The sequence below is a fragment of the Pomacea canaliculata genome, linkage group LG4 (genome assembly GCF_003073045.1).
Source record: "Pomacea canaliculata isolate SZHN2017 linkage group LG4, ASM307304v1, whole genome shotgun sequence".
NCBI classification, from domain to species: domain Eukaryota; kingdom Metazoa; phylum Mollusca; class Gastropoda; order Architaenioglossa; family Ampullariidae; genus Pomacea; species Pomacea canaliculata.
In genome coordinates, this window is record NC_037593.1 from 8784965 (window position 1) to 8797600 (window position 12636).

The 12636-nt window shown below is 40.9% G+C and overlaps 1 protein-coding gene and 1 non-coding gene across 2 annotated transcripts; one reads left to right on the plus strand and one right to left on the minus strand.

Moving 5' to 3' along the window:
- Window positions 1-508: 508 nt before the first annotated feature.
- Window positions 509-580, minus strand: Trnad-guc. Its single transcript has one exon. It is a non-coding gene; the product is annotated as a tRNA-Asp (tRNA).
- Window positions 581-2737: 2157 nt separating this feature from the next.
- Window positions 2738-12633, plus strand: LOC112561322 (putative transporter SVOPL). Its single transcript, XM_025233731.1, has 14 exons — window positions 2738-2890; window positions 6179-6381; window positions 6757-6855; window positions 7253-7324; window positions 7826-7950; window positions 8250-8313; window positions 8775-8900; window positions 9238-9369; window positions 9608-9755; window positions 10042-10119; window positions 10584-10777; window positions 11242-11331; window positions 11464-11577; window positions 12018-12633. The coding sequence occupies exons 2-14, from the start codon at window positions 6250-6252 to the stop codon at window positions 12048-12050; spliced, it is 1407 nt and encodes a 468-aa protein (XP_025089516.1). The 5' UTR covers window positions 2738-2890; window positions 6179-6249; the 3' UTR covers window positions 12051-12633.
- Window positions 12634-12636: the final 3 nt, after the last annotated feature.

The following is a 12636-nucleotide window of genomic DNA, read 5'->3' on the forward strand; positions in this document are numbered from 1 at the left end:
GTCTGTGGTATATAATACTGTATATATATTTTTTTTAAAAACTGGGACTGAGTATTCCTCCTGCCTTCACATACATCTACATGTTCTACCTTTGACGATCATGAAACGGACCTTTACTCTGACTCGTGCAAATTCAGACAGACACATTCGGTGTCACCAACAGCAAATTTAATTGTTGGTTGGTTTATTTAGTTATTAGTAGGAACGTGCTTCCACCTTGAGGTGATTTTGCACTCTGGGAGGAGAGGAAGTGGGAGGAAACCGGAGAAAAACCCCTAGCCCTGCGGACAGGTGTCACAGTGTCCCGAGACGAGATCTGAACCACTCGAACGATTTGACATTGAGTGCTTTTACCACTCCACTATCGAACGCATCTTTCGTATAGAGTATATTAAATCATTTGAGATCACCTAATACGCCATTCTGTAGTTCATCAAGAATAGGTGCGTTAAAAACATTTTTTTGCATCTTGTAAATTTACTTGGAGGAGAAACAAAAAAACAGTTACCTCCCCGGCGGGGAATTGAACCCCGGTCTCCCGCGTGACAGGCGGGGATACTAACCACTATACTACCGAGGAGCTTGTTGGAGGTGGTGTTATTAATAATTATATTCTTACATACTTTATCCTTTCGGACCCTTCAGTTCACACTGTTTTCGTTCTTTTACTTATCATAATTATAATGGTATAATAAGGCGTACGTTTTCAGGCAATCAAGCAGAATCTCTGCTGTGAAATTACGAAATAAAAGAAAACATTTGAACACTTAGAAATCACGTGGTATATTCAGAACATAAGCGTCATTAATCACATAAGTACTTTATTTATTTACAGTTTATGGTGATTTTTATGTTTCACTTTTATAGCTTTTTTTTCTTTTACTTTGAGCATCACGTTGACTATAGCCACCTATCCAATTATATAAGGAGGGTAATCGATCGGTGTTCAAATTTAAGTATAATCCTTAAACCAGCGCTGGAGACCAATATATATATAATTATAACTGATCATGAACTGCGAATTAAAGGACACTTTAAAATTAGCGATGATTTTATCGTTGTCGAGAGAATATAAAAATCTGTGTATACTTATGGGCTTGAAAGTAAGAATCAAGCAGCTGAAAATCAGCACAACTATATCTCGATCCATCCTCTCTCTCTAAATGTAAGAACACAAACACAACACCTTTACTAGGAAAAGCTTTTGTGTGTGTCCGGCTTTCCTGATGGCCCTCATCTCTTTCTTATGTTTTATGCAGTGTAATATAGTAATACAAGCACGTGCGCACACACACACACCATCCACCTGTTACCCACTATCTCTGACATTTTTCAGGCTTCTGCTCAGACTTGACAGTCTTGATTTGCTCAGTCTCCTCACCGCCATTCATTCCCCACCCACTTCCACACACAGAGAGACATACAAGTTTTTCACCTTTTCTTTACTTTTTTTTTTTTTTTTTTTTTTTGAACACCATGGCTTGTATATTGTCATGACACCAACCGCCATATCCTCACGCCCGCAAACATCTCTGTCACGAACTGTTTCAAAGGTCAAAGCAAAGTATATATGCTGTTGGTACAGTTACTTCACATGTTGATTTGCTTGTAGTTTGGTTTTTTTTTCTGCAGCATCCTTTTACTTACTTGGTTGTTTCGGGATCGTGCAAGCTGTCGCAGTCAAGATATATATGTATATCAGATTTCCGATAAAATCTCACGATTCTCGACAAACCTTTGTTTTACGGGCTGGTTTTGAACAAATGTGTTAGACTTCTTTATTCTCTTTCTGTTGCTGGAGGGCAACCATCGCCTGCCATTACAAAAAAACTGACAGAGTAGAAGATTGGGTAGCTATGAAAACCGTACAGTATCACATTGTCTTCACCCAGTTGATAGCCTAATACTAAAACTCACTCTAACACTTCATCCTTTATAAGCCTTGGATCGAATTTTAACCGGTACAGAAATATTAAAATACCTGTATCACCTGGTTCAGGAACGGGACACGACTTCACGCCCCACTTCCCTTTGTTCAATCCGTTACGTCTGTTCAAGCACCTGTTTTTTTATAATTCACTTTCCTTCAGTGTTTACTCAGCATCGCGCAAGTCACGTGCGTCTGCTCCTAATCAATGAGTAGTCAAAGGGGTTTGGGGGGAAACTCAGAAGAGACTTTTTATTTTATTGGAAAGTTTCACGTTGATCAATTGTCTGTGTCACGTGCACTTGACAGTAATCATAGAAATCTTTATTATCCCAGCTATTTACAATGGGTGTGACATGATGAAATCAAATCCACGTGTGCAATGCAGCGACATGTGTCAGGCTTACAAAGCGAAGGGCAGATGACATGCACTGGGGGCAGGGGCAGGGTAGTGCAGACTTCAGGTGCAAGTTGTGTAGAGTGAGAACTGTCTCCCCACCTCTTCCATCAGGTCAAAATCAATTACACGAGCGAATCAGTGTATGTTAGTGCACGGCATCACATTTGTAGACCACACACTTTATAATAAACAAAATATACTCGGTTTGCTCTCTCAATCTTTTTTTTAAAAAGCTTCTTAAAGTTTTCAGGTATAAATGCATTTTTTTTAAATTTCTGACTCATGAAGGTAAAATTAAGGGTCTGTAAATTGTATATTCGAATGCTAGTCCTGACAGGACCAAAGCGGGGGTAGAGGAGAGAGGGTTAAGCAGATGTGTGATGACGTATGTAAAGGGAGGAAACATTCGCCTCCCAGCTGCCTCCTGCAGTGCGCGTTCATAAAAGTGAAGCTTGCAATCACATTCATAGCAAAAGCCTGGAGGCAAGCGGTCCTACCTCGACTGGTGTTCAGCTAACCTGATTTCAGACATGTCAAGCCACTTCTATTTTGAGTAAATGCAGGTAGGTTTGTTGTCAGCTAAGTTGTTTTCATTCCGAAAGGTGAGATGAGAGTTTAATTCCTTTCGCCCTGTCTCACCCTGTCGGCGATTGTGTTATTATCGAATATCGAATGACTATGTAAGGCAATTGTTGGGTATGACCGCCGATGGTAGCATTTTCGACACATATTTCCCACGCACGCTCGGAAATAGTCACAGACGCAGTCACATATTCGACGATGTGTTTCTAGTTAAAAAGACTCTGTACAGTGATTTCACAAAGTGTTTCAAACACCAACAAAGGTGACTGCAGACAAGAACGTAACTGACAGGAATCAACGACTCGACATGCACAACCTGTGAGTTGATTATCACCGTGTAAATGCTTAGAGCAAATTTAGTTGCTCAAGTCACGACCTGTTTTTTTTTTGTTGTTGTTGTTTTTAAAACTAGTCAGGTACAGCAGTCATCACTCACACCCATCCCACCTTTCCCACTCTGACTCTCGCTCGCTGTTTTGTCTGGCAAAAGAGTGAGGGTGACAAGAAATACATAAACTGTCGCAAGTAAACTTGAAGGGTGCGGTTCCCCTATTTCCCGACCTTCCCCGACACGCACCGTTGCACACTGATGTAAACCGTCCATGTGTCATGCACAAATCATTCTGTCAGCTAAACGCATAGGGGAAACTCTCTTTATAATATAGTAGAATTATTATTGTTGTAACGATCATGACGGAAATTGGAGCTAGTAATGTGTTAAAGACCCTAACCGTGTGTGAGCAGCCAATTAAGTCCTAAAGCTGACGACATAATAGGTAGTGATTATTGCTGTGTGCTGTATATACTTAAGGCAATTATGACCTTTCCCCCTAACTTAACTTATTCTTCGCCACAAGGTGGAGGCAGTGGAGGAACCAGGGGGACAATAGGACCCTCTTAGAAATGAGTCTGAGGGTAAGGAATATCTTTTTTTAGGCCTAATACTTGAGATGTGATTCTTCACAAAGCACTGAAGTAGGTAGAGGAACCGACAGACACACACATGAACAAATCTTTTTTACGAGGGTAACAGAATAAGCAAAAATTGTGCTTATTTACATCTAGCCCTTGATCTGAAAAAAAGGAGAAAAAAAAACATTACAAAGGCATCAATCAAAGAAAACGGTGGATTTTTTTTTTTGGTATATTGACTTGAAAACCTTTTATGTGATCATTATGACTCTAAAGTTAACATCTACATTACATATATGTTCTTGGGATTGTGATGACCGGGTTAGTCATTTTTCAATGAGTTTTGTTTCTTGTTAAGCATTGCATTGTTATTTAACACTGAAAGCAACATATGTTGTGATGCTTCCACGGTGTACGCGCACGCGCGTGTGTGCATGTGTGTGTGTGTGTGTGTGCGCGCGCGCGCGCATGTGTACATGTGTGTGTGTGCGCGCACATGGATGCATTCATCCACCTCCTTTTTATCGCAATGTGCGAGTGCGAACGCCGTTCTCTCTCAGAATGGAGCTAACCCTCCACGGTCCACCTCATCTCCAAAGCCGAGCATCATCCTCTTCTACTGTTAATCGCAGGTCATTATCTTGATCTGCCACCCTCCTCCCCATAAAAAAAACTCTTCACATGCAGTCAGCGATATAAAGCAACAGCTGTTATCATTGTTCTTATATAAAAAAATCAATTGAAAGGTTTACTGTAGTGTAAGGGGATTCCTTTTATACCTGCAGCGAACGTCCACTTTGATGTCTATGTATGTGATCGCTATTGCCGAGTGGTTGGCTAGCACTGACATCTCATATAACAAACACACACACATACACACACACCGTTAGCATCTGTCTGACAAGAGTTTGTGGACGAGCTCGTGGTGCAGGCCACATACGAAAGGTCGAGTTGCATGAGTTATATCTGTGTTTGCTTATCCATCTGCCCATAAATCGCCTTACGAAACTTTGGGGCACTTCTGTTTAGGGAATCCAGTCATGAACTGTCGTGCAACCTCGGTTTATCATTTTAATTATGAAAAATGAAAGGTAGGGACAGGGGTAAAGTTGAGAGCAAAGATGGCTAAGCATGACAGCTCTCACGAGGTGTAGTAGTCGTTGGCTTTTAATTCTCTTAGCGCCTGATATTTGCAGAGTTTTTCTCACAGCACTCATTTCTTTGAACGAAAGAACAAACGACAAAGAACTAAAGTACTAAATATTTCAACCCTCTCCACTTCTCTCCCTGTAATCATGCTTGGGAGAGATCTTTCTACAGGAGGTGACCCACATACTTTCAGTTCCCGTGTTATTTTACGCGGACAAACAACGGAAACAGGTGCATATGTTGATTGTACAAGTTCACAATCGGTCATTCAGCAAGAGCAGCGGGGAATTTGGGGGTGGTAGTGGTGTTGGTGGTGTTATCGAACTGCGACAGGCACTGCATGAGTCAGGACGAGTTGACCTGCTCTCACAAAATGATGCTTAAGGCGGTAGAGGGACCGATGCTGTCTATTATAGACGATGAAGAAACTGCTCAGTGTTACATGAAAATGAGTTCTGTAGTAACCAGTCAGAGTATGGGACGTTGCAATAGAGTTTTATGTTTACAAACGGCCTTACTAGCACTTATCATCTAGTATCTGAATGCACGTTAAAAGAATTATGTTGCTGTTTGATGCGCCTTTCTGTAGGGCAGGTCATATGTAACGATTTAACAGTCTTTGGCAAATTTAAACAGTTGGCGATACAGATTTGTCATAAAATATGTATACATGAAAGTGTACATGCACTTTATATCGATGCCCTAACAACAGACACCCAGCTCAATTCATCACACACAATAATTCCTGGGTCTGAGGTGTGGGCTTTCTTCTCAGACCTCTTCCTAAGTTCATCCTGTAGACGTCTGTGCGAATAAATCTTCTATCACCTACTGTCGTCAATAGCAATGGCACAGTCAGTTTGCTCATTGATCATGATCATCATCTACACCTGACTTCATGGATGTGATGTCAAGTATTTTTCTTACATAAACGTGAAGAGTGTCTGGGGTGGTTAGTTGTTCTAACCCACAAGATATTACTTTGGGCTGGAATTCATGTCAAGCCAGTTTAGCTTGCCCTGCCTACTGCAACAAGTGAGCCAGTCATGAACCGGTAGCCATCAAGACCCCATTTGTCATGCGTCTACACGCGGCCACTACATGAGGAGGACGTATTCTCGGTTTGACTGGCCTGAGGCGACAGTGTGCACGTGAACTATAGACGTTGACAGTACTCGCTTATTTTGTTTGTTTGTTTTTTGCCATAGAGCACATCAGCCTGTGCTCCCAACAGGACCTGTTTACGTGAGACGAGGAGGAGGTGGGGTCGGGTCCCAACATGAAGTACACGAGGGATGACAGAAGACCACAGGAGGAGAGTGGTCCAACGTTCACCGTGGAGGAGGCTGTGGAGGCCATGGGCTTCGGCAGATTTCAGCTGACCATCTATTTCGTCGCGGGTGTCATCAACGTGAGTCTCCTTCACTGAGTGTAGGTGATGCACATGTTGATAATGGAATAGTGTTGCCATCGTCTGTAAATTCCGTGACTGTTTGGTGACGATGATGTGGGGGTGATGGTGGGGAATCTTTTGTCACGTGTCCACACGCGGGCACACAAGCTGCATAGTGGAAGACTGGCCTGTCACTGAGAGCATGCATCATCCAAAATTAGCAATCAAGATTGAGAAAATGACAGAAAAACAATGAGATGAAAATATGCCAACAACAGACCAAAGTCCCACATTGTAAACAACTAGAGCATAAAGTGATAGTTGGGGTGAGCAATATAACAACTCCAGTAGTTTTACTACAGTAGAATTTTTCTCTGTTTATCTGTCGTGCAGGCAGCTGATGCTCTGGAGATGATGTTACTGTCAGTTTTGTCTCCTGTACTGAGGTGTGAATGGTATTTATCAGACACGCAAGTCGCTCTGATTACTACAGTGAGTAACAGCTTTATTGACTGGTCAGAACTATGGGCGTAAACAAAAACTTGTCATTAAAATTATCAGCTTCAGCTGAACTGTTATATAGCACATGCATACATCAGTTTGGTAATCTTGGTCTCATTAAAATGATGTAATAAAACTAAACTCTGGCCGAACTCCTCAGGGCTTGTAAATTTGGCTATTGTGCCACTATTAACATAATAATGTTATTCACAATCTTATTTACATATATATATATACGTAGTAAATTCAATTTTATGCACACAGTTTGAGAAGCTCGCTACTATTGAAACTCTTGGTAAAAGTGTCTTTCCTCCACCAACTGTTTTTTTTATGGTGTGTTCATGATGATAATGGTGATTACCAGCTTACGCTGAACTCTTGTTGCCAGGCAGTGTTTGTGGGGATGGGTATCAGCGCCCCAGCCATTGGCCTCATCGGTGACAAGTATGGTCGCAAAGCTGTAAGTAACATGTTTCTTTTGACCTCTGGGTATTTTGGTGTCCTTTGTCTCATCCGAGATCAAAAGATGAGGACAACGAGTTTTATAAAATGGTGGAAAGGTCAATGGGGTAGATTACTTCATGCTATAGGACAAGAATGAGTGTCAAATACATACTCTAATTAATAACTTTACTTCCAGGAACTCAATGAACAGGCTTCATGGATGCAAAAGTATCTTGCAAGCAAAACAGTTTTGTTTCGCTTCTTCTGGGCTAAATTACAGAACGATTTGCTACAATTTTTGGTTTGGGCATTACTTTCCATACTCCGTACCCTAGACACGGCGAACCACTCATAGCGCCACACGCAAGCCGACTGGTTGACAGTCACTCCTTTTCTTTACTTTGAAAGATGATACACTTTTGTATTATTCGTTGTTTTCCCGGTAACCGTTCATTTTGGTTATTGCTTCATGTGTCCCATATTTTCAATTTCTGCAAACTATTTTCTTTGCTGACAGGCTCTCCTGATCGTAACCGTATCCATCGGCTACTTTGGATTCCTGGCCACCTTCAGTCCATCGTATGGTTGGATGGTTTTTCTACGTGGACTTGTAGGCGTTGGGCTGGGAGGATCTCCTCAGGGGTGAAGACTCACTTTTGTTTTGTTCCATTGGTTTAATGTATGTGGAAAAGACTGTTAGTTAAAATCGTAGTTTGTAGGTAGAGCTCATCACAATCACGCTCTATTACTTATAGTTACATGTTTTTAATTCACGAACAACACTTTCCACAAGTGTACCTATGTTACATTTTTGAAGATTTGTTTGCTTGCTGTTTTCTATACTCATTAGGGGTTTTTTTCAACCTAAGTGCACATTTCATGAAAACATTGTTTTTTCTCATTTCTGTGCAAGTCACGACGTTTGTTGTTTATTTACTAAGGTCGTCGTTGCTGGCAGAATATTTACCTTCAAAATACAGAGCCAAAATCTTGCTCACAAACCAGGTGAATACCTCTCCTACCTGATTTTATTTAACATTTTTAGAATAACCTTCAGCTTGTACGGTGTTAGGATAGAAACAATACAACCACACAAAAGGCTGCACCCAACACACAATGAACACAAGGTGTTAGCATGATGACATATGCTGCTGTCACATGACCAAGTGTGAGCATGATGGCATGCACTGCTGTGTCACAGTGACCTCACTCTGTCATGTTTAGTAATTTTATTCAGCATCCTTCCAGTTTGTGACCCTGGCAGAAGAAAGGCGCAAAAGCTGCAGACAATAATTTACTACTTGTTTGTGTGGACAAGGAGTATGTCAAAGGAAAACAAATCACATATAAACCAGTTGAATGTCGTTGCACTAGCAAACATCAGCAACAGACAGGAGTGTTAGGAAGAAGGTGGCTCGAGAACACAATGTCATGAAAGCTCATCGCCTCGTGTCTCCATATTCCAGGTGTTTTGGGCGACTGGCTCCACAGTGGAGATCTTGCTGGCCTCATGGATAATACCACAAATAGGCTGGCGATGGCTGATGGCAGTTTCTGCTATCCCGGTCATCGTTGCCGTCGTCTTTCTTATTGTATGTCGCTGCTTCAGTCTGACTATAGTCTCTCGAGCACTTTGTTATCTGTCTTTTCTTGTTGCTGGTCCTTTGTTGACGAAAGTTTGGTCTATTTCTATTTGATTAATTTTGGTGTACTATTAATCCCTACTAAAACACTCAATGCACCCTCAATGGTGTATATTTTTAAAGGACTAAAATCTGTTATCAGGTTATACTTGCATTTTAAACACAAAATCAGCATTGAGCATTCAATGGCTTGTCTGTTCTAACCCCGCAACTAACATCGAATTTTCTTCAGGCATTGTTTTTTGTTTTTGCTTTTGTTTTTGTTTTGTATTTTCTCGATCTTTAGTTGGTTCCAGAATCGTCCCGATATCTCGTAGCAGCTGGCCGATCTCGTGAAGCTGACGATGTTCTGAAACGTGGGGCAGAGGTCAACGGCAAGTCATTGCCAGAAGGACGTCTTGTTCAACCCTCTCAAAACGTGAGCCGAGGGTGATCCTTTGTTGTTGTTGTGTTGTTGTTGTTGTTAATAATAATAATAATAATCCTTGTTCTTTACTATCGGACTGCACTAGAGTTATTATTATTGATGAAAACCTATTTCTAACATAGACGCTCCAGTGCAGTCCGATAGTAAAGAACGAGGAGTGCGAGAGGAGGGGCACAGGTAGAATGTTTCGTGTAAAAACAATGGGTTAACAATATCTTTATTTTTTCAGATTAAACTGGGTCAGCCAAAGGATCTGTTCTCCAACGAATATTTACGCAGCACATTGCAGATTTGGTTTTTGTGGTTCGGTACAGCGTTTACCTATTATGGGATGGTTTTAATCAGTTCTCAAGTCCTTACTGTCAGCAGCGCAAAAAGTTGGTACATGTTTTGGGCTTGTTTTAATATTTTTCGGCAATGTTTTTACAAAAATTTTTAAACTTTAATTAAAATTTTCTAATGAGAAAGAGCACATGCATTCAGGATTTTTTTAACAGATAAAGTTTTGATTAATATAAGCAATGAAGGTGGAGAAAGCCTGCGCCTATTCACACAATCTTGAGGATGTATACTGCGGATATGTTTACTGTTTAGTTCCCGGTTAAAATATTCCAGGTTTCTTGTGCTCTTGGTGTTTTGAACTATTTTTCTTTTTCTACACAGGGAATACATGCAAGTGTGCATACCTGACACACGACGACTACGTGACAATGATCCTGGCAACACTTGGAGAGTTTGCGTGTAGGTAACATTGTATTTGATTGTATTATGCTATGTTTCTCCCAGTTAACGACTTTATTCAATTTTCTGGATGTGCTTTAAAATTTTGACTTTTTACTTTTTCAAGATAGTTGAAATCTGCTCTTTAGTCAAAATTAACCTCCAGCAACAGTCTGGACTTTTTCTTCTTGGTTTGTTATACAACTGATTGCATTGTAATTGTAATGACTTTTTATATGTATTGAAAACAGAGCTCACCTCCCATTTAAATTGCCCATTGGGACAAATAAAGTTGGTTATTGTTATTGTTATTGTTATTGTTATTGTTATTGTTATTGTTATTGTTATTGTTATTGTTATTGTTAACTACAGCAATAGTCTTTTACTCTTTTCTCGCCAGGGTTTATTTTTCGACAGAAATGTAAATAACGACAACTTCTCACATTTCCAACATTGACAGTGTCCATTTTTGTCTATCTCCTCAGGCATTCCTTTAAATATCCTCATGATTGACCGGCTAGGGCGGAAGAAGACTGGCGCGATCAACTGGCTTTTCTGTGGACTGTTCTTTGGTCTGCTGCAGCTGAGTGTGTCCAGGGGTCTGCTCACCTTCTTCATGTTCGCCGTCCGCGCCTTCTCGGCAGCTACCTTCAGCTGGGTTTACCTCTACTCCGTCGAGGTTAAGACTTTCTCTTTGAAAATGTGTGTGTGTGTGTGTGTCTAATCGCTAGATAAGTAAGTCAGTCCTCCTCCAAAAAGTTCTCTTAATTACAAAAATGTTATTGAATTTACATAGTATAGTCTTGCTGTAGAGGAGGTGTTACGTACATGTGAAAAAGCGACTGAGAATAACAGATTACTAAATGATAGTAAGCAGGATAAACAAGCTATGTGACTATTAGCACTAGCTGTGTGGTGTTTGGAGTACTTTTGATGGGACAGGTAAGATTATAGAGCTTAGAGGAAACTCCACCTTACATATGAGAGAGGGACTGTGCTGTGTTGGTATGGATCATTATTGTAAGCAGTTTCTTCTCTAATGTTTGCCTAAGTCTGCAAAAAAACATGTAAAGTTAGTCAATCGGGTGGCTTGAGAAAACACCGTACAAGGCACACTGACGATCAACTGTTGTTTTCGGGTAGATCTACCCCACATCAGTAAGGACATTCGGCATGGGCTCCGCTTCGACGTGGGCCCGGATCGGGGCTATGACCACACCCTTCGTGTCCCAGGTGCGTAGACCGTTATGCCAGGTAAGGAGTGAGCGGTGTGGAGACTGAGAGAGCCTGCTGGTGAGCACGTGTCACGCCATGCACATCAACAGAACGTGCGCGCGCAGACATTGAAAGTGAAGTGTGTTGCAGGTGCTCTTGAACCAGTCGGTGTCGGCGGCGCTGTCGGTGTACGTCGTCGTCTGTGCTTTGTGTTGCGCCACAGCCATTCTCTTGCCGGTTGAGACCAAGGGTAGAGCACTTCCGGTGAGTCGGTTGACACATTACAGGCTGCTACTCTCTGTAGGTACAACACCGGTTGCTATCAGCTGTTAACATATTACAAGTTACTACTAACTGTTGACATATTTGGTTGCGCGCGTGCATATGTGTGTGTGTGTGTAAGAGAGAGAGAGAGAAAAAAAAAACCAAGATTAAATACTTTACTTCCCTAGATCCTCCAGATAAAAAAAAATATGGTAATATGTTATATAATAATGTACTTTAGTTTTTAATACGTTGTTCCGGAAAGTCAATCAAAATAACTTGATTATTTTATTTTATTTTATTTTATTTTATTTTATTTTATTTTATTTTATTTTATTTTATTTTATTTTATTTTATTTTATTTTATTTCCTACAGATAAAACTTGCCGGCCTCGGCTAGCCACAATAAGTGTACTTGGTGTCTTTGTATTTTATTTCAGCAATGTGTGGAGATGGATATTAAAGAGCAATAGCACACAAAGAAACAATTCTCCTGGACTGATGAAAGGGTGAGGGGAAGGAAAATTGGAGATAATTTACATCCAGCCAGTAAAGATTTCCTGTCAGTGCTTTTCGTGCATCTGGAAAGTGCAGAAGAACTCGGAAAAAGACATCGCCGTGGACAAACTGTGTCGAGAGGACCAATCAAGAAGTGAAGACAGTTTGTCCATCCTGATATCCATGATGCTGTGTGGTCATCAATCAGTCTCGGTTTCCGGATGATGTGAAGGCGACTGTTTCAGGGAGTTGTTCACTCGCCAGTGACGGGGGCGACCTGTCATCTCTCACCGTTGTTACTGTTCCACGTTGATGAACTAGAGCAGCTCTTACTGTCTGTGTATTTCTTTTCTTACACTTACGCCTATGAAGAGATGCAAGGACTCAACGTCGGGAAATCTTCTTAAGTCTAGCAAACATCAACCAACGAAAATCAAATGCAGAAAGTAAAATCTTTATTTCCATTACAACTACATGATAAGCTTTTTAATGTTAAATGACTCGACTGCTGTGAGTGAGTGAGAGAGAGAGAGATGGAATATATATTTGGAGACTAAAGTA

Bases quoted from the DNA above. Each gene is read 5' to 3' on its own strand.
- LOC112561322 (XM_025233731.1), top strand. From the start codon at position 6,250: ATGAAGTACACGAGGGATGACAGAAGACCACAGGAGGAGAGTGGTCCA. The intron at 7,325-7,825 runs GTAAGTAACATG...CTTTGCTGACAG, and splicing joins ACAAGTATGGTCGCAAAGCT to GCTCTCCTGATCGTAACCGT. The intron at 11,332-11,463 runs GTGCGTAGACCG...AGTGTGTTGCAG, and splicing joins CCACACCCTTCGTGTCCCAG to GTGCTCTTGAACCAGTCGGT.